The 21,959-nt window shown below is 42.1% G+C and overlaps 1 protein-coding gene across 2 annotated transcripts in view; it reads left to right on the top strand.

Annotated features, from left to right (window-relative positions):
- The window catches only part of ANP32B (acidic nuclear phosphoprotein 32 family member B), a 49,681-nt gene extending 28,104 nt beyond the window's left edge, over positions 1 to 21,577 (top strand). For both annotated transcript variants that reach the window (XM_056518868.1, XM_056518862.1), the window contains exons 2-7: positions 4,527 to 4,676; positions 6,978 to 7,100; positions 15,653 to 15,848; positions 16,805 to 16,941; positions 17,890 to 17,953; positions 20,745 to 21,577. In XM_056518868.1, coding sequence (XP_056374843.1) covers positions 4,527 to 4,676; positions 6,978 to 7,100; positions 15,653 to 15,848; positions 16,805 to 16,941; positions 17,890 to 17,953; positions 20,745 to 20,818 — 744 coding nt within the window. In that variant the 3' untranslated portion in view covers positions 20,819 to 21,577. The remainder of the gene's footprint in view (positions 1 to 4,526; positions 4,677 to 6,977; positions 7,101 to 15,652; positions 15,849 to 16,804; positions 16,942 to 17,889; positions 17,954 to 20,744) is intronic.
- Positions 21,578 to 21,959: the final 382 nt, after the last annotated feature.

Genomic DNA, 21,959 nt, shown 5'->3' with positions numbered 1-21,959 from the left:
TTTTTTAGGTTTACACCGTTCACCGTACGGGATCATTAACATAATATTTTCATAGTTCAAACATTTACGCATGCGGGGGGGGGGGGGGAGGGGGGGGGGGGTTGGTTAAAGTTCCTTTCCCCCGTTCGGCCCACCCACAGTAGTCTGGGCGCAGAACGGGGGAACTGTCCTGTGTCCGGCACCGGAGGACCACTTACCATCGGGCGGCGATGACGTGTGGCTGACTCCCAAAATTTATACGTTTAAAATTCATTTTTTCATGATATAAAAAGTGACCAAAAATACACTATTTTGGACTTTGGAATTTTTATGCGCGTACGCCATTGACAATGCGGTTTAATTAACGATATATTTTTATAATTCGGACATTTCTGCACACGGCGATACCACATATGTTTATTTAAATTTTTATTTACACTGGTTTTTTTAAATGGGAAAAGGGGGGTGATTCAAACTTTTATTAGGGGAGGTGTTAAATGATCTTTCTTCACTTTTTTATTTTTTCCTTTTTTATTTTTATTTTATCTGTGTTTTAAAAAAGCTGCCACTACTTGTCCAGAGCACATTTCCCCCCATTTTTTTGCACAGACTTTGGACTTCAAAAGCAGGAAATGGAGTCTGGGGTGCTGAGGGGGGTGTGCAGCCTTAGCCAATCATAGCTCATCTCACAGCATACTTCCTTAGTTGTTCAAAAAAGTTTCTACTTCTTTTCCTCATTTAGGACCATTATATAATTCAAAATAACATGACAGGAACCAAAATAAAATAATTTCTATTGCAGTAAGCAAAAAGTCCACTATATGAAATATTAATTTAATATTTTTCTTAATGGTAGTTTTCTACTCATTGTGTTTTTGACTGTAATACTGGTTTCCTTTTGTGACTTACAAAATGAATGTATGATAATTTGTTAAAAGATGACATTACTACAGGTGTGCAATGTTATGTAAATAGGGTTTTATGATGCCCTCTAGTGTCTGCTTTGCTTATTTGAGACTTTTCTCTTTACTTCATTCACTTTGTGAGTTTTTCTGGTCCATGATCAGCACCAGTCAGGTGTACACTTCATAGTTAATATTCAAACAATAATGTGTTGCTAATTTCATTTGTAGATATGTATGTTTCTGTGTAAGACATTCTGAAAGTAAACATGTATGCACATGTCCAAAGCCATACACTTTTATTAAAGCGTACCCGTCGGTTCACACATTTTTTTTATGTGTCTAGCACCTTTATTTATTTATTTTTATTACACTTTTAATTTAGCTCACTAGTCTGAATACCTCTCAAAGGGAGGGGGCGTGGCCTCACTGTGCAGGTCTCCGCCCCCTCCCTCAGTATGCTGTCTGCTCACATCTGTCCTAGCATTAGCAAAACTACAACTCCCAGCTTGTCCTCACTGACAGTAGCGGGACACAAGCTGAGAGTGGGAGGATTATTCCTCCAGGTGTGAGCCCTGCACTCACAGCTGTCAATCAAGGAAGTGTGTCCATGACATAGGTGATTATGCATGGACACAGCATATTTTGTCAAATATAATTCATTGGCAACAGGATAGGCATCCTGCTTTTTTTTTTTTTGACTGGCTTTTTCAGTATGAAATACTGAAAATGATTGTAATGAAAGCAATTGCAAAACCTATTGGTTTTTCATGCTTAACAACATATCAAAAGATTTTATCTGACAGTGCCCATTTAAAGGGGTTGTGCGCTGCCCTGCAGTTCGGAGCTACGCTCACAGCGTCCGGAAGTTCATTACTCTGTACGCTGTGTGCGGGCTTCCGTGTTCGCGGCTGCCGGGTGTGACGTCACGCCCGGCCCCTTCGTGACGTCACGCCCGCCCCCTCTACCAAAGTCTATGGGAAGGGGGCGTGATAGCGATTGCGCCCCCTTCCCATAGACTTTCGTTGAGGGGGTGGGCGAGACGTCACGAGGGGGCGGGCGAGGCATCATGCCCGGCGGCCGCGAACACGGAAGCCCGCACACAGCGTTCAGAGTAATGAACTTCCGGACGCTGTGAGCGGAGCTCCGAACTGCAGGGCAGCGCACAACTCCTTTAAATTGGGCTATGTGCCCTCTACGGAATATCTGCCCAGAGAAATTCCAGGGGGACATTCTGTGTAGCAGGAGCCACCAAATTAATCAGTGCACTATGACTTCATGGACCTGTGCTGTCCCTATTGACATCAATGAAGTCCGTATAGTACTGCGCCAAAAGAATAAACATGTTAATTCTTTTGACAGAATATGGAATTTGAATTCTGCAGTGCGCATGGGGCAGCACAATTTTATTGGAAAAAAATGGGAGGCTGCTGCACTGGAAACTATGTAGTGTGCATAGGGCCTAATGCAAAGGGATAAAAAATAATTCCCAGCATACTAAAATATTGAAAATGGGCACAACACATTTTGTGAGCAACACATGGTCACATTTAGGTTGGTAATCTTCACCATCTAAAATTACACTTGTCCATGTCAATGGGAGAAAAGTAGCAGCTGGCAATAACTTATAGCAGAGGTGTCAACCTAAGAGAGCCCTCACAGGGTGCAAAATTAGAGTGGTCTTTGGGGGATGTAGCTTATATTCCAGAGTGTGGTTAATGAGTACAGTATGGAATAGTAATATTTAAAAAGGTAATTTAAATGTCAGATAGAAAAGACTATATAAAAGTAAAAAAAAAAGATTAAATTCAGTGGTTACATTACAGATTAAATGGTAGGCCTGAGATATTAGTGGTTTTAACCCATTAGTGTGCATCTTAGTCCCCAAACAGATGCCTTTATTTTTTGTTGTCACATTCTAAGAGATATAACTCTTTCATCAACATAGCCATATGAGGACTAGTTTTTTTGTTGAACAGCTGTGCTTTCTATTGGCAACATTCTGGGGTTCATATAAATTATTGATTAAATAATATAAATTCTTTCTTTTTTGGGGGGGGGGAGCAATAAAAAAAAAAGGCTTTCTTTCTTGTTAGTGTAACAAGGTCTCTGGTGTAACAATGGTCAATGGAAGTTCAACATGGCACCTCCATGGGGAAGAACCCTCTGAGTTTTTTCACTGATTTAAGATGGCCACAGCGGCTGCTTGTTAAAGATCAGCAGCCCAGCCACAGCCACTTTAAAACAGTGGCGGGGCACGTCAGTTGTCAGTGCTTCACTAACCGCACAGCCCAGCCAGACCCAAAGCCTGACCTGAGCCTGCCAAAGCACGGCCAGGTAAGGGATAATAAATTATAATAAAAGAAAAAAAAAAGCGGGGGGAAAATAAGGCACAGGGAGGAAATTTTTTAACAGGGGGGGCAATGATGAGACGTGGGGAAATTATTAATTGGGGGGGGGAATGATGATGAGGGATAGGAGAGGGATCACAGGGGGAAATGAGGCGCAATGGGGAAATGATGAGGCACAAGGGGATCACAAGCGGAAATGAGGAGGTTCAAGGGAAAAAAATCAAGTGAGACGAAATGATGAGGCACAGGGGGGATTGGAGGGGGGGGGAATGTTGTGGTACAGGGGCTGATAAAGGGGGAGGAATGATGTGGCATTGGAGGTTAGACTGGGGAGAATGGGGAATGATGTGGCCAATGGAGAGAATCAAAGTTGGGGAAATGATGTGGCATTAAGTTTAGAGCTTCCAAGTCATTTATTTATTTACTCAAATGTATTTGTTAAAATGAGGGTGCGTGTTATATGCCAATAAATATGCCTGTTCACTACAATGTAATTCCTGCAGCAGAAATTCTGCTGTGTGAACGGGACAGTGAAATCCCGTTGAAGTGTATTGGCAATAAATTCATGCGGAATTCCATGAAGAAATTCTGGTGTGTGAACATGACCTAAGGGTGATGGACTGGCCAAGCATGTCCTCCTCAAATAGAAGGTGGGGGAGCGTAAGGTCTCTAACATCCACCAGCTCTGTTATGTCGTCCTAGAGGAGTGGAAGAGGACTGAAGCTCTGGTGAACTCAATGCCCAAGAGGCCTTAATGGGTACTCCGCCCCTAGACATGCTATCTCCTATCCAAAGGATGTGGGACCCCCTGCAATCTCCGAGCCGGCTCTGCGGCATTCATGAACACACCACGCCCCCTCCTTTTCATGTCTATAGGAAGGGGGGTGACGGCTGTACTCATGAACACCTGGCCCGGAGATCAGACATGTTATCCCCTAGCCTCTGGATAGGGGATAACATGTTAAGGGGCAGAGTACCCTTTTAGAGGGAGTGCTGGGAATTAATGGTGACCACACAAAATATTGACTCTTTGGGCTCAATTTGGACATTTTTAATTAGAGGTGTAATCACTTTTGTTGCCAAGGTTTAGACATTAATGGCTATGTGTTGTACGTTTGGGGGACAAACATTAAACACTGTTATAGGCGGTGCTGTGTTGTCCCATGAAAAGATAAAATATTTACAAAAATGTGAGGGGGGGGGGGGGGGTCGGGTCTCATTTCTGTAAGATACCTTATATCTGCCATAAACTATACTATACTATACTATAATTTTATACATTGCTTCTTTACAGGTACGAGAACTGGTACTTGACAACTGCAGAGCACGAGATGGCAAAATTGAGGGTCTAACAGCAGAGTTTGTTAATCTAGAGTTTCTCAGCCTAATAAATGTCTTGTTGATGTCTGTTTCAAACCTTCCAAAGCTACCCAAGTTAAAAAAGGTAAGTTAATCTCTCTGGTTTTAAATGTTACATTCTTAAACTGATGCAAAATGCTGTTTGTGAAGATTTTTTGGAATGAGATTAAAGGTAATCTGTTAACTCTATATCATGCTCAGAGCTGTATTCATGAGCATAAAGCTGAAAGGGTAAAAAAAAACATCTGTATCATAGCTGATGGCTGTTTAAAAAGATATATAATCATGTTTTTATTTTTAAGCTTAAAGGAGAAGTCTCATGCCAGAAATTACAGAAAAATTTTACCTCTAGCCGCAGTATAGGGAAAAAGTTTTAGATCCCGGGGGGTCCGACCGCTGGGGCCCCAGATCGTTGTATCACAACCCCCACCTGAAGTGGGGGCCGCCACTCTTTCTCCTTATATCCCTACTGGAGAGGCGAAGATTGCAAAACGGCTGTCCCTTACAGATATATTGAGGGGGCGTGGCGGCCCCCAGCGGTCAGACCCCCGCGATCTTAAACTTATCCCCTATCCTGCGAATAGAGGTAAAGTTTCTCTAATTTCAGGCATGAGACTTCTTAAAGAATGGTAGAGGCAGTGTAGAGCTGCAGCATGCATGCCTCCTTTCTCCCCCACCCTTCCCTGCTTTACATGATTGCTGTAAATAGACTATTGCTAAAAGCCAAAACACTATACAAAATCCAGGGCAACAAGGGGTGGAGGAGGCATGCATGCCGCATCTCTGAAATGTCTCGTTCTCCCTGTTTCATAGTGTTTCACAGGCAGAGAGCAAGTGCTATTCACTGCCTATGGCCAGACTGCACTTCCTGAGTTTGGTCTCCTGCCAGTCCAGCAGGAGACCAAAGTCTGTGCTTTTGAGCAGGCAAAATTTGGTCTGGACCCGAAGGGAGACCCCCTAGTGGCCAGATTAATAAGGCCATGAAAGTGACAAAAAAATATTTTTTTTTTTAACAGAGAGTAATTTATAAATCCTTTTTATTTTAGCTGCTGTATCATATGCAAAAAATAAAATAAAATAATGGCAGTGTCCATTTAAGACAAGGTTTTCTCTAACTCATCTTATTCTCATCATGTTGTAACAGTAGGTTGCTGGTTGAAAAGGTATGCTGAGGTATACCACAGCCTACTGACAGCAGGACATTTTGAGTTTAATTGGGCTAAACATAGTCAACTAGTGACTAGGTAGGTCCATTACTTGCACCTAAATGTTCATTTTGTCACACTAAAAAGTGTAGTAGGCTGTTACAGGCATTACTACATTATAGGCTGAGGTGGCTTTGTAAGTTGCAGAGCTGTCTTATGAAACAGTCATGTTGCAGACTGACAATAAGCAGACACAGGGGTTAAATATATTGAAGTTCTTACCATCCAAGCTCTCAGATTTCCCTGATCAGTTCCATTTTTATAAAAATAGTTTTAAAGGGGTACTCCGCCCCTAGACATCTTATCCCCTATCCAAAGGATAGGGGATAAGATGTCAGATCGCCGTGGTCCCTCTGCTGGGGACCCCGGGGATTGCCGCTGCGGCACCGCGCTCTCATTACAGCACAGAGCGAGTTCGCTCTGTGCGTAATGACGGGCGATACGGTGGACGGAGCAGCGTGATGTCATGGCTCCGCCCCTCGTGACATCACGGCCCATCCCCTTAATGCAAGTCTATGGGAGGGGGCGTGACGAACGCCACGCCCCCTCCCATATACTTGTATTGACGGGGGCGGGCTGTGACGTCACGAGGGGCGGAGCCGTGACGTAACGATGCTCCGGCCCCTGTACTGCCTGTCATTACGTGCAGAGCGAACTCGCTCTGTGCTGTAATGAGAGCGCGGTGCCGCAGCGGGGATCCCAGGGCTCCCCAGCAGCGGGACCATTACAATCTGACATCTTATCACCTATCCTTTGGATAGGGGATAAGATGTCAAGGGGCGGAGTACCCCTTTAAGCTCGATCACTGAAAATAGCCAGCATATACTGTATTGGTATTATCTGCTATATAATGGTTGCTGTGTCCAAATCTTTGATTCTGTGCCCGATCTGCATCTTTATTTTTGTAATGGCCTTTGGCAGTAACAGGACAAAAGTAAGATGAAGAAAAAACTCAAATGGCCATCACAGCATTGAATAAGCAGATATGGTCAGTACCCTTTAATGTTTTGGGTCCTTGATTTTACATACATTCCATTTTTATATAAACATGATATGAATATTAGTAAAGACATTGGATAAATATTTGCTTAATCGTGGTTTAATCAAGAATGGATTCATGCTTTCAATCTTTTCTAAATCAATTTATTAAAATTATATATTTTTTTTCTTTGTCTTTCCAGCTTGAATTAAGTGACAATAGAATCTCTGGAGGTCTGGATGTATTAGCAGAGAAGCTTCCCAACCTAACACATCTAAATCTCAGTGGAAATAAATTAAAAGACATTAGCACATTGGAACCTCTGGTATGTCTTTATTTTTAGGCTGTTGCCAACTAAATGTCTGATCTGAGGAGTTTTCATTTCTGCAGCTTTATGCACATTTTGGATCAGTATGGAACATATATCACTGGAATACATGGATCCATCCTGTCTGGTGTAAACAGTTTAGGTCCTGTTCTGCATCTTTTGTTTCTGCATTTTTTTTTTTAAACAGATGTGAACACACTTTATGCTGCTACTGATTTAATATTATAGGAAATGTTTTGGTTTTTTTTTGGTCACATTGATATGTTTATTTAGTGAACCAGCTACCTAGTTCTAAGACGATCTTAGAAACGTAATAAAGATAAGTTCACCTAAAGGGGTTTTCCAATAGTCTTTCTAAATTATCCTCCATCCATAGCATAGAGTATAACTAGCTCACCTCAGGGGTTCTAGCCACTGGGGTCCCCCCCGATCTCGGGAACAGGGACCCAAGTCTCCAGTTAGAATGGAGCGGCATGTCATGCATGTGCACCACCGCTCCATTTATTTTCTAGTTATCCCCTATGCTTGGATTATGGGACATTAGTTTGGACCCAAACCGAAAGGGAACTAAAAGAAATCTATACACAACAGTAGAGAAGACAAGAAGATAGCTCTAAGGGTGGGTTCACACTACGTTTTCTCCCATACGGGAGCGCATACGGCAGGGGGGAGCTAAAACCTCGCGCTCCCGTATGCCTTCGTATGCGCTCCTGTATGTCATTCATTTCAATGAGCCGGCCGGAGTGAAACGTTCGGTCCGGTCGGCTCATTTTTGCGCCGTATGCGCTTTTACAACCGGACCTAAAACCGTGGTTGACCACAGTTTTAGGTCCGGTTGTAAAAGCGCATACGGCGCAAAAATTAGCCGACCGAACGTTTCACTCCGGCCGGCTCATTGAAATGAATGACATACGGGAGCGCATACGGTGACATACGGGAGCGCGAGGTTTTAGCTCCCCCCTGCCGTATGCGCTCCCGTATGGGAGAAAACGTAGTGTGAACCCAGCCTAACTTGTCAGTCAAGTGAAGAACTTCTGTGTTCAAGGATCACATAAATACAGAGGGGAGATACATACACAGACAGCGGGGTAGACACTTGTCGTCGGGGTGTCTTCTCTGCTGTCGGTGTATGTATCTGCGCTGTGTTTATGTGATCCTTGAATAAAGAAGTTCTTCGCTCGACTGACAAGTTAGTGCTATCTTCTTGTTTTCTCTACTGTGTATGGACAATACCTATTGGTTAAAGTGGTATTCCAGGCAAAAACATCTTAACCCCTATCCAAAGGATAGGGGATAAGATGTCGGATCGCGAGGACCCGCCGCAATCTCACTGCAGCACCCTCATTCTATCCGGGGCTGCGTCTCCATGCTCGGAAACCTCTGGGTTTCCATAACTCTAGACGTGGTGTAATGCCACCTCCTCGTGATGTCACACCACGCCCCTCCATTCATGTCCAGGTTTCTGAGCCTGGAAATGCAGCCCCGCATAGTATGCGGGTGCTGCAGGGAGATCGCGGGGGATCCCAGCGGCAGACACCCTGCGATCAGACATCTTATCCTCTATCCTTTGAATAGGGGATAAGAGGTTTTTGCCTGGAATACCCCTTTAACCCCTTAAGGACTCAGCCCATTTTGGCCTTAAGGACTCAGACAATTAAATTTTTACATTTTCATTTTTTCCTCCTCGCCTTCTAAAAATCATAAATATTTTATATTTTCATCCACAGACTAGTATGAGGGGTTGTTTTTTGCGCGACCAGTTGTCCTTTGTAATGACATCACTCATTATATCATAAAATGTATGGCGCAACCAAAAAAACACTATTTTTGTGGGGAAATTAAAACGAAAAACGCAATTTTGCTAATTTTGGAAGGTTTCGTTTTCACGCCGTACAATTTATGGTAAAAATGACGTGTTCTTTATTCTGAGGGTCAATACGATTAAAATGATACCCATTATTATATACTTTTATATTATTGTTGCGCTTAAAAAAAATCACAAACTTTTTAACCAAATTAGTACGTTTATAATCCCTTTATTTTGATGACCTCTAACTTTTTTATTTTTCCGTATAAGCGGCGGTATGGGGGCTCATTTTTTGCGCCATGATCTGTACTTTTTTTTGATACCACATTTGCATATAAAAAACTTTTTATACATTTTTTATATTTCGTTTTTTTAATAAAATGTATTTAAAAAGTAGTAATTTTGTACTTTTTTTTTTTTTCCGTTCACGCCGTTCACCGAACAGGATCATTAACATTTTATTTTAATAGTTCGGACATTTACGCACGCGGCGATACCAAATATGTCTATAAAAAATGTTTTTTACGATTTTTGGGGGTAAAATATGAAAAAACGGACGTTTTACTTTTTTATTGGGGGTGGGGATTTTTCACTTTTTTTTTTACTTTTAATTTTACATTTTTTTACATTTTTTTTTACACTTGAATAGTCCCCATAGGGGACTATTCATAGCAATACCATGATTGCTAATACTGATCTGTTCTATGTATAGGACATAGAACAGATCAGTGTTTTCGGTGATCTTCTGCTCTGGTCTGCTCGATCACAGACCAGAGCAGGAGACGCCGGGAGCCGGAAGGAGAGGGGACCTCCGTCCGGCATTCTGAATGATCGGATCCCCGCAGCAGCGCTGCGGGCGGTCCGATCGTTTATTTAAATCGCGCCCTGCCGCAGATGCCGGGATCTGTATTGATCCCGGCACCTGAGGGGTTAATGGCGGACGCCCGCGAGATCGCGGGCGTCAGCCATTGCCGGCGGGTCCCTGGCTGCGATCAGCAGCCGGGATCAGCCACGCATGACACGGGCATCGCTCCGATGCCTGCGGTTATGCACAGGACGTAAATGTACGTCCTGGTGCGTTAAGTACCACCTCACCAGGACATACATTTACGTCCTGCGTCCTTAAGGGGTTAAGGATGTGCAAAGCCTGAGCTATCCTTACCGGAACATACCTGTGTGGACCTGGATTAGTGGATACACGTGTGACATACCGTATATACTCGAGTATAAGCCGAGTTTTTCAGCACGATTTTTCGTGCTGAAAACACCCCATTCGGCTTATACTCGAGTGAACTCTGACCCGCAGTGGTCTTCAACCTGCGGACCTCCAGAGGTTTCAAAACTACAACTCCCAGCAAGCCCGGGCAGCCATCGGCTGTCCGGGCTTGCTGGGAGTTGTAGCTTTGAAACCTCCGGAGGTCCGCAGGTTGAAGACCACTGCGGCCTTCGACATCATCCAGCCCCCTCTCACCCCCCTTTAGTTCTATACAGTACTCACCTCCGCTCGGCGCTGGTCCGGTGCTGCAGGACTGTCCGGAGAGGAGGTGGTCCGGTGGGATAGTGGTTCCGGGCTGCTATGTTCACCGGGGAGGCCTCTTCTAAGCGCTAAGGGCCCGGCCCCAGAATAGTCACGTTGCCAACGTACTTCTGTGTCATTGTCAAGGCAACGCCTCTATTCCGGGCCGGAAGCGCGGAGAAGAGGCGCCCCCAGTGAAGATAGCAGCCCGGAACCATTATCCCACCGGACAACCTCCTCTCCGGACAGCCCTGCAGCACCGGACCAGCGCCGAGCGGAGGTGAGTACTGTACAGAACTAAAGGGGGGTGAGAGGGGGCTGGATGATGTCGAAGGCCGCAGTGGTCTTCAACCTGCGGACCTCCGGAGGTTTCAAAGCTACAACTCCCAGCAAGCCCGGACAGCCGATGGCTGCTCGGGCTTGCTGGGAGTTGTAGTTTTGAAACCTCTGGAGGTCCGCAGGTTGAAGACCACTGAGGGCGGATGATAAGAGGATGATGAAGGGGGGGTGTGGGATGATGACAAGAGGATGATGAAGGGGGGGTGTGGGATGATGAAGGGGGTTGGGGATGATGACAAGGGGATGATGAAGGGGGGTGGGGATGATGACAAGGGGATGATGAAGGGGGGTGGGGATGATGACAAGGGGATGATGAAGGGGGGTGGGGATGATGACAAGGGGATGATGAAGGGGGGGATGTGTGGGATGATGACAAGGGGATGATGACAGGTGATGATGATGAGGGTCTGGATGATGACAGGCGGTGATGATGATGAGGATGTTAATGACGGGTCTGGATGATGACAGCGGGGGATGATGTATTTCCCACCCTAGGCTTATACTCGAGTCAATAACTTTTCCTGGGATTTTGGGTTGAAATTAGGGGTCTCGGCTTATACTCGGGTCGGCTTATACTCGAGTAAATACGGTATGTGCAGTGCCTGACTATTTTCTCTTTCTGACTAAATAAATGAAATCTGTATACCCCTCATCGATTTTGGTCCTAATCTGGGTTTACTCCTCTATTAGTTGCATCCGCATAATATTCTATTAAAGTCTGACTGGTGGGGGCTTATTCTGATGCTCTAGAAGGGCTGCTTGGTTCCTAAGAATAGTGGAGGGAGGCTGTGCTCAGCTGTAAATGTATATTTAATATTTCCCTTATGCCTTTATTAGCAAATGTGGTAGATTTTGGAATCCTTTGTTAAATAAACCCTACTTTTCCCTTGGTATAATAGCTCAACAAATATATGTTGATATCCAACAACAAAAAGAAAAACGCTCTGGCACTGCATATATGGTGTGAACGCACTCCTACATTCCATTCAGACCAGCTATGCAAACTACAACCCCTGAGCCTAGTTTGGCGGTGCTTCTTATATAAAAGGCATAGCAGGTAAGATATAAAATCTACAATGAAAAGAGAAGAATGGAACACTCAGCGCAATTTTTTTCAATCTTGAATCCAATAGGACAACATGGGTATACAGCGGGGTGCATTTGTGTCACGCTGCTCTTCTGCACAAACATACCCAGCTTTATATCTATGTTGTCCTAATGGTTGAAGAAAACTTTTGCAGTGAGTGCTCCATTTTTCTCTTTGAATTGTGAACATATATGTTGATACTGCAAGTAAAAAGGGTATTAAACTTATCAGACACTTATTCCTATCCACAGAGGTGTCTGACCGCTGGGGCCCCCCACTTTCTCCTGTACTGCGCCCATCAGGACATCGCTGTGGCTGGTGATTGGCTGAGCAAGCCATCACTTGCCCACGTTCAGGAATGTGGGAGCCAGAGTGTGTTGAGTATGCTTAAGCATGACAGGCCCCGTACAGGAGATCGCAGTGGGGGGGGCAACAGTCGGACCCCCACGATCAGACACTTATCCCCTATCCATGTGTCCAATAAGTTAAGTTTCCTGGAGTACCCCTTTAAAAGAATGTGAGAGGATCTAGCAAACTGTACAGTGACCTCAATATGGCTACTTAATAGTAATCAACAATCAGATCTTTCTAAGAAAATGTTATCCTCTTTAACCCCTTAACGACCACAGATGTAAATGTACGTCCTCGTTTAGCGGTAATTCGCGCACCAGGACGTACATTTACGTCCTGTGTATGACAGTGAGCATCAGTGCGGTGCTCGGGTCATACACGGCAGGTTCCGTCTGCTATAAGCAGGCGGGGACCCGCCGGTAATGGCCAACATCCGCGATCGCGCGGATGCCAGCCATTAACCCCTCAGATGCCGTGATCAGTACAGATCACGGCATCTGCGGCAATGCGCATGTTAAAATAGATGATCGGATCGCCCGCAGTGCTGCCGCGGCGATCCGAACATCTGTAATGGCGGACGGAGGTCCCCTCACCGAGCAGACCAGAGCAGAAGATCACCGATAACACTGATCAGTGCTGTGTCCTATACATAGCACTAAACAGTATTAGCGATCAAATGATTTCTATAGATAGTCCCCCATGGGGACCTAAAATGTGTAAAAATAAATAAATAAATAAAAATTTAAAAATGTAAAAAAAATTTAAAAATCCCCTCCCCCAATAAAAATGAAAATTGTCAGTTTTTCCCATTTTACCCCCAAAAAGCGTCAATTTTTTATTTTTTTTTATAAACTTATTTGGTATCGCTGCGTGTGAAAATGTCCGGACTATCAAAATATAATGTTAATGATCATGTACGGTGAATGGCGTAAACGTAAAAAAAAAGGCCAAAAATGCTGCGTTTTTATCACATTTTATTCCAAAAAAAATAATGTAAAATGATCTAAAAGTTTTATATATGCAAATATGGTATCGATAAAAAGTACAGATGACAGCGCAAAAAAAATGAGCCCTCATACCACCCTATATAGATGGTCAAAATAGGGCAAAATATTACAGATTTTGTACAAAAAGCGGTACAAAAATATAAAAGTATCTAGCCATGGGTATCCTTTTAATCGTATTGACCTACAGAATAAAGAACACATGTCACTTTTACCGTAAAGTGTACAGTGTGAAAACGTACATTTCATGGTAACATGAGAGGTTTCATTGCAAAGTACAATTGGTCACGCAAAAACAACCCCTTATATGGGTCTGTACATTGAAATATTAAAAAGTTATGGATTTTAGAAGGCGAGGAGGAAAAAACGAAAACGCAAAAATAAAATTGGCCTGGTCCTTAAGGGGTTAAAGTTGTTAAAAAAAAAAAAAATAATACTTTTTGTATATAAGAAACTTTAATAAGTTTTGATTGGTCAGGGTCCCAACCAAAAATGAACAGGGAAAGTCACTTAGCTGATAACAGTCCCTGGTGGCTTCTACCTGTCCTGCTGACCATAATGGAAATGACTCAATACCAAATCAGGAAGAGCTCTATCAATTAAGGCATGGAGAAGGCTTTCACCACTGCTCTGATGGCTCATGGATCAGGAAGCATGAGGAAAGAGAGAGTGGAGTATATCACCTTGATTTAAAGATAAAAAGATACTGAAACATATATGTATATTTTTCTAATCTGTCTTTACAGGGGTACTCCACTGGCCACCCATCCAGCTGAGTTCGGACTATTTAGTTCCGAATGCTGTGCACGCGCTGTGGGGATCGGCCACGCCCCCTCGTGTCGTCAGGCCACGGCTCAATACAAGTCTATGGGAGGGAGCGTAACACCGCCACGCCCCCTTCCATAGACTTGCATTGAGTGGGCTTGGCCAACCCCCGCAGCGCACGCACAGCGTTCGTAATATTAGTTCTGAACACAGCCGGAAGGCCAGTGGAGTACCCCTTTTCATTTCTGTTGATGTGACTATACTGTGGTCGGTGTATTCATTTCTTTCCTGGATATACACAGTGGTGCCAGTGTTTTCTACTGCTGGGTCTTTAATTTCTGTTTGTAATTTTTTTATTTATAGTACATTATTATGGGAACAGCATTTAGAGATGTGCTTTACTGCAAGCACCATGGACATAGAAAACGATAGACTGTAGCTGACTCTATTGATCTGTGGGAGTCTTGTAGGCATGCTCTGTGATCTGTGACATCACACCCCCTCCCATAGACCTGAATAGAGGGGTTGTGGCGTGACGTCACTAGGGGGCGTGGCCGTAACATAAAGTCCCTGTCTTGGAGGCAGCACCCGGCACAGAATGCTGGGGACTGCATCGAGAACGTGGGGGTTCCCCAGCAGCGGGACTCCAGCGGCGGGACCCCTGTGATCATACATCTTATCCCCTATCCTTTGTGTAGGGGATAAGATTTATAAACCCGGAATACCCCTTTTATGATAATGTTAATAATCTTGTAGTCTAATCCGGTGTTATCTTTATACTAGTGTCACCTTTCATTGTAATTCTTGTGATAATGGAGAGGAGACTGCTGTAAAGTGTCACCTACAAGATTTCAGGGTTGTTTGTAATATGGAAAATTAGATAAAAACTTCACCAAAAATGCTTAAAGGGAACCGATAAGCAGATTTTAGTATATATAATGCTTGACAACACGTTATATATGCTAAAATCGTAATCCTCACCATCACCGGGGAACATTTTTGCCCCGAGGGATGATGAAGATGTTACGTTATCTTCACCATCCCACCCCCTAAGTAGTCCCCTAGGCGGGGACTTATTTTTACCTGCACCCATCGCGCCGTGGTACCATCCCCTCGTCTGGATTGACGGCTTGCGTCACCGCTCTGCTCTGTCTGCTTAGGGAGCAGAGCGATGACTCAAGCCGATGGGGCGGGGCCACGGTTGGAACAATGGGGAGCAACGGGTGCTGGTGAGCATAAGTTCCAGACCAGGGGACTACTTCCTTATGGGGTGGCCGGGGGGGGGGGGACTAGATAACTTAATGTCTTCTCCATCACTGGGGCAAAAAATATCTCCCGGGGGTGGTGAGGATAATGATTTTACCATATATAATGCATTGTCAAGCGTATGTTACATTATAACTTAATTTAAACAATCGGTCATTTGCAGATCAGCAGTTGTTAAAACCTCAGATGCAGATCCGCAACTACGGATTCAAAAAAAGACAATTCTTATGTATTTTTGATTGGCATATCAATAAAGTGATTATCTTGTAGAATCACCAATTGCGAATCCACAACTTCAAATCCGCAGTGGATCCGGTTTGTGTTAATGTATCCTCCGAAGGCAGCCTGATAATATCTCCTGCAGTGTTATCGTAAGTGATGCTATTCACCCGAAAATGAATTTATATATTTCAGAAAAAATTGGAACATTTGAAGAGTCTTGACCTGTTTAACTGTGAAGTCACAAATCTAAATGACTACAGAGAAAGTGTATTCAAACTCCTCCCTCAGCTGACATACTTGGATGGATATGACACAGATGATAAGGAGGCACCAGACTCAGATGCCGAAGCTGATGGAGACGGTGTCGATGAGGAGGAGGAAGATGAAGGTGGGCTGTGATATTGCTGTGGTATTTCCAATTCTCCATAAAGAAAACGGAACAACTTTTCATTACACAACAATTGAATGGTGTTAATACCAAATGCCAGAATTGCTAATTTTTGGTCCCATAATGTGTATGAAAAAAAGTAAATACAGATATTGATTTACCAGCAGAGATGCTCGCTGCTGACTCCTCTGTCCATTTTAGGAACTGTCCAGAGCAAATACCCATAGCAAACCTATCCTGCTCTGAATCGTTTCTGAACAAATCAGCTTCCTGTGGCGCATGCAGCAGTTAAAGGGGTAGTCCAGTGGTGAAAAACGTATCCCCTATCCTAAGGATAGGGGATAAGTTTGAGATCGCGGGGGGTCCGACCGCTGAGGCCCCCTGCGATCTCTCTGTACGGGGGCCAGGCTCTCCGGCCAGATAGCGGGTGTTGACCTCCGCACCAAGTGGCGGCCGACACGCCCCCTCAATACATCTCTATGGCAGAGCCGGAGATTGCCAAGGCAGCGCTCCGGCTCTGCCATAGAGTTGTATTGAGGGGGCGTGTCGGCCGCCGCTTCGTGCGGGGGTCAACACGCCCCCTTCCCGCGGGCTGTCGGGGCTCCGTACAGGAGATCGCAGGGGGCCCCAGCGGTCGGACCCCCCGCGATCTGAAACTTATCCCCTATCCTTAGGATAGGGGATAAGTTGTTCACCACTGACTCACCACTGGACTACTCCTTTAAGTACTGGAAGGATTAAGATTTTTTAATAGAAGAAGTTTACGAATCTGTTTAACTTTCTGGCACCAGTTTATTTAAATAAATAGTTTTCCACCAGAGTACCCCTTTAATAAAAACTTTCCCTGTATTTTTCAATATTCACTTCACTTTGACATGACCTAATAAATAGAGAGAAGGTGTGCATATAATAGTAAATGATAATTTTCCATATATTCATTACAATCATATTTTTAGAAGGAGAAGAGGAAGAAGATGATGAAGAGGAGGAAGGTGAAGAGGAAGAAGACATAGATGAGGAGGAGGAAGATGATGATGACGAGGAAGAGGTTGGAGAAGAAGATGAAGAGGAGGATGGCAGTGGAGAAGAAGAGGTTAGTGTTAAATATTTATGTTGGGTCTTTTTGGTGTTATGTATTTTATTAGTTATGATAATTTGTCATAATGTATAATTACATTCATAAAAACAAAATAATTTCATGCATACATACCATTTAGAATCTGATGTCAAGAAAACATCAGTATGTTATTAGCATATTTTTTAAACTGTTATCAAGTGTGCATGCATATTGTGCAATTGGCATTTTTTTTTTTTTTTTTTTTGGGTGGGGGGGGTGTTTTTTGAGAATACGGCCCAATACATTTAGCAAACATTGTGTCAATAAATATTCCTTCACCACCAGTCACAGGAATAATGGGCGCTGCCAGAATGTGATAGATCATAGAGCGATGAATTTATTCAAATGAAAATAAATAAATTAAAAGAACATACAATGCCTTTCCGAGCCGCACTGACTCTACCTGAAGAAAGAGCCGGTGCGGCTTGGAAAAGCGTTGTAAGCTTTTTCTATTTTTCCTGAATTAATAAATTCATCATTCTATGATCTATCACATTCTGGCAGTGCCCATTATTCTTGAGCCTTGCAGGATTGGGAGGAGCAGTAACCATGAAAGGATACTTTATATATTAGACTTTCATGTTTGTTGTGCCTGCAGATGCACAAACACACTTAGTCGTTTTGATTCGTTTGCACTTGACTATTGTTGGGAGTTGTTCACATAACACTGCATGTCACTTTTTGGTTGATTTAAAATGCTTAGTGTATATCTTTATAATCTGCCTATCCTGGTGGTATTTACCAAAAACAACAACCTTATGCATTCCACATCATAGGGGAAAGAAAATATTTCACTTTTTTTATGCTGTACTTCATTCTGATAATGGCAACTGGGAGAACTGGTCTTCCAAACATCACTGATATGTTAACTAGATAAAATATAAACTGTTATATTGCTCTCACAATAGTTTTTTTTTTACATAGGATGAGGAATTAGGACACGATGGAGAGGTAGATGATGAAGAAGAGGATGAAGATGATGATGAAGGTTTGTACAAGTTGTTCTGGGAATGACAATCATACTTATTATTTACTATCCTATAATCCTATTTTTTTTTGGGCAATTGCTAAAGTTATAGGATTTAAAAATATAATGGTGGGATCATGGGTGACATGGCAGTGCATTTTATTGTTTGTATTGTGCCTTATGTGTAAATAAATGTTTCCATTTCCGTCCGCTACCTTTCTGGCATAGCTGTAATCCTAATTACGGTGCAACAGCTATAGTAAATCTGCACCTTTTGGGTCTGCAATTATTTATCCCAGGTTGTTTCATTTCAGATGAATTGGAGCAAAAATAAATAGTTGCAAAGGTGTACAAATCTGTCATGTTTTAACTTGCATTTCTGAATTCGATTGATGCAGTCATATTAGACAGTGAGAACTGTGCTGACGTCTGATCCTGGCAGCTCCTTTAAAGTGCCGACTGTAATATACATCCAGCACATATGAAGCAGGCTGATCTCCTGAGCCTGGTCCGTAGCACCCCAACCCCACTAATCACATTCATGTATGTGAGAATGAGGGAATAGTTTAAAGAGGACCTGTCATCATTCCAGCCTTCTTTGTTTTTGTAAACAATTATATTCTCGGCAACTCGCCAGTCTTCTTCTTCACTTAGTTGCTTTATTAAAACATACTCACTTACATAGAATACAGGAGAGGGACGGATAGAGGGCGGGGGGGTTTACAGCAGGCGACTGGCCAGATGAAGCACTAACTCATGTGAAACAGCTACCGTCCCTGCTGTACCTCCCCCCCCCCCCCCCCCCCCCCTCATCCCTCTCCTGTATACTATGTTTGTGAATGTTTTAATAAAGCAACTACATGAAGAAGAAGACTGGTGAGTTGCCGACTACTTTCTCTGCCTTCTGATGTTTTAAAGTATCCTATATATGTTCAGAGCACTGCCACATACTTCACCCAGCAGTTATTATCTCCAATACCAGTCATAAGACCAAACCATGCACATACAGTAGTGCCGAACAGAACTCTTCCTTTTGTGAAATAATTATATTCGCTGTCATATAGAAATATATTTTCTTTGATTTCTATATTTCATTATTCTTGTTTTAGTCCTCATAGAAGATAATAAATAAACTGACCAACTGGGTCATAATGTCCAATAAGGGCAGACTATCTTAGTCTGTGTAGACTCTCTTCCTCCCCCCCTTTATAGAATGGTAACTCTTATTTCAGGCCGACAGTCATCCTGTGTAATATGCCCAGCTATCCACAGAAATTTGACCGATTTTAAAAATCATTGTTCATTGGGGTGAACATCGCCCGTGTAATAAGGCATGTGAAAGCAAATGACTGCACAAGCGATCCAGCAGCTCTGGATACCGAGCCATGTAACAGGGCCAGTAAATGAGCAGTGATTTAGGAGATTGGTGCCTATATCAGGCGGGCTCAGCTGTGTAATATTTCCCTAAGGCTAAGTTCAGACTTCGAAATATCCACATAGAAAAACTCCATGCGGAACTTCCGGAGACTGCGGGAGTCGGCATAATATGGCGGCGCTAGGACCGCACTGGCATGCTCCATCTCATAGACTGCTCTGCATTCCGTGCGGATTCCACAGAAAGAATAAACAGGTTCATTCTCTTTGTGTATGAATTCAATGGTACTCTGCTGCAGAAGAATCTCTGAGGTGTGAACATAGCCTAAGAGTAATAACAGGAATGGCACAATATGTCATCTAAGAAAAATTTCAGATTACAAAGATTTCTGATTACATGGGAAATATAATTATTTATGAAAATAGCAGTCTATAACCGCTTTTCCAAGCAACATTTTTTATTTATTTTTTAAAAAAATTGCTGCTGCAACTGAATAAGACAAAAAAAATACCAAGAAATAAAAACATAATTTACAAACTTTACCTATAGTTAACAAAAGATTTTTAGCAAAACAAAAAAATATATATGTTTTAAATAATTATATAAACTTAAAGTGAAGGGAGTGAGGAAAGAGAATGTTTTGAAATCATCTGGTGTCAGAAAGTTAAACAGATTTGTAATGTACTTCTATTTTAAATGTTTTTTTTTGTTGTTGTTTTTTTTTTTTTTAGCTGCTGTATACTACAGAGGAAGTTGTGTAGTTCTTCCCAGTCTGACCACAGTACTCTCTACTGCCTCCTCTATCCTTGTCAGGAACTGTCCAGAGCAGGAGCAAATCGCCATAGCAAACCTCTCCTTGTCTGGACATTTCCTGACACAGAAAGAGGTGGCAGCAAAGAGCACTGTGGTCGCACTGAAAAGACTACACAACTTCCATCAGGGCATGCAGCAGCTGATAGAAGTAATTTAAAAATCTGTTTAACTTTCTGGCACCAGTTGATTTGAAAGCCTTTTTTATACAGCTGCCCCCAAACCACAAAAATTTGCACATTTTGTTACTGGTCTGTCTTAGTTGCAGCTGTTAGGTATAATGCTTGCCACCAGCAATAACTTACGAGCTATTTTTTTTTGCCTTTTTTTTTGTGTGTGTAAATAGTATTAGGGTACATTAACATCTCATTTTGCACAGATATGGTGGGAGAAATTTAAAACTGCCTCCTGCCAGATCTGTGCCATACTCCATTGATTTCAATATGCCGACCAGAGTAAGCTAGTGACTCTGGTCGGCTCATTTCCCTACTGTATCAGGTTTTTCAACTGGACTGAAAACAGTGGTCTGCTTTTCCCACCGTATGCGGCTGCCGGATGACCAACCTAAGATCTGAATGCACCATTTAGAGTGTTTATGGTGACTTAACATATTTTCTCATTCTGCAGATGATGAAGAAGCTGGAAAAGGAGAAAAGAGGAAGAGAGACACAGATGATGAAGGTGATGAAGAGGATGATTAAATTTCTGTAATAAAAAAAAAAAAAAAAAAAAAAAACACAAATAAAAATTTTGAAAAGGACCTTATTGGATTACACAGTGTTGATTGAACTGGCCCCATCCATGGATTACAGAAAGGCAAGCTGCAAATGAGATGTAACAATTAAAACAAACCCTATCCCCGAACCAAAAAAGAGCCAAAGAGTTGTTACTGTGACATTCCTACAGCCAATAAACCCTACTGGAAGCTTATATCTTGGTTTATAATTAAGTCTCAAAAGGCAAAAAAAAAAAAGTAAGAAAATAAAGAAATATATATGTGTGTGTGTGTGTATATATATATATATATATATATGTACACACACACACACACACACACAAAATGTTTGGCTAAACAAACTGGGTCAATGCTTTTACTATTACATTGGGGTTCTTAAGGGTTAACAAACTAGAACATTTAGTGTCTGATTGGTGAGTCATGATTGTCAATGGCTACCTATTAAATAGACATTGGAGCACCATTTTTACTTTCTGTACAACAACAAAAAAAAGTAAGAAAAAAAAAAAACCCTTTGTAAATAAAATCTTAACATTTTGGGTCTGTTTTTCATGCTTTGCTTTCTTTTCCTAACAGTTCAATATTTTTTTACAGTAGGATGTTTTTGCGACAACTGCAGATGAACTATTTTTAAGAATGAGTGAAATAAACATGTTACTATTTGGTAAACCCTAGTTGTATGTTTACATTTCTGAATAAGAAGTAAATTACTCTTGATCGTGTAGTTCCTTTTGTATTTATTTTTCTGTATATACTGTTTGTGCTTTTACACTACCATCCCAAAATTTGGAATTGCTGAAAATTTTGTAAATTTTTTTTTCTGTTTTGAAATGTATCAATGCTTGACACTTCCCAGAGGTAGGTAGGTAGGTAGGTATAGGTATATATATATATATATATATATATATATATATATATATATATATATATATATATATATATATATATATATATATATATATATATATATATATATATATATTATATATATATATATATAATATATATATATATATATTATATATATATATATAATATATATATAATATATATATATATATATAATATATATATATTATAAAATCTGTTTTTTTTTTTTTTTTGTT

The sequence above is a fragment of the Hyla sarda genome, chromosome 1, assembly GCF_029499605.1.
Source record: "Hyla sarda isolate aHylSar1 chromosome 1, aHylSar1.hap1, whole genome shotgun sequence".
Taxonomy (NCBI): domain Eukaryota; kingdom Metazoa; phylum Chordata; class Amphibia; order Anura; family Hylidae; genus Hyla; species Hyla sarda.
Note: the sequence above shows the minus strand (reverse complement) of the source record. Positions and strands in the feature narration are given on the sequence as shown.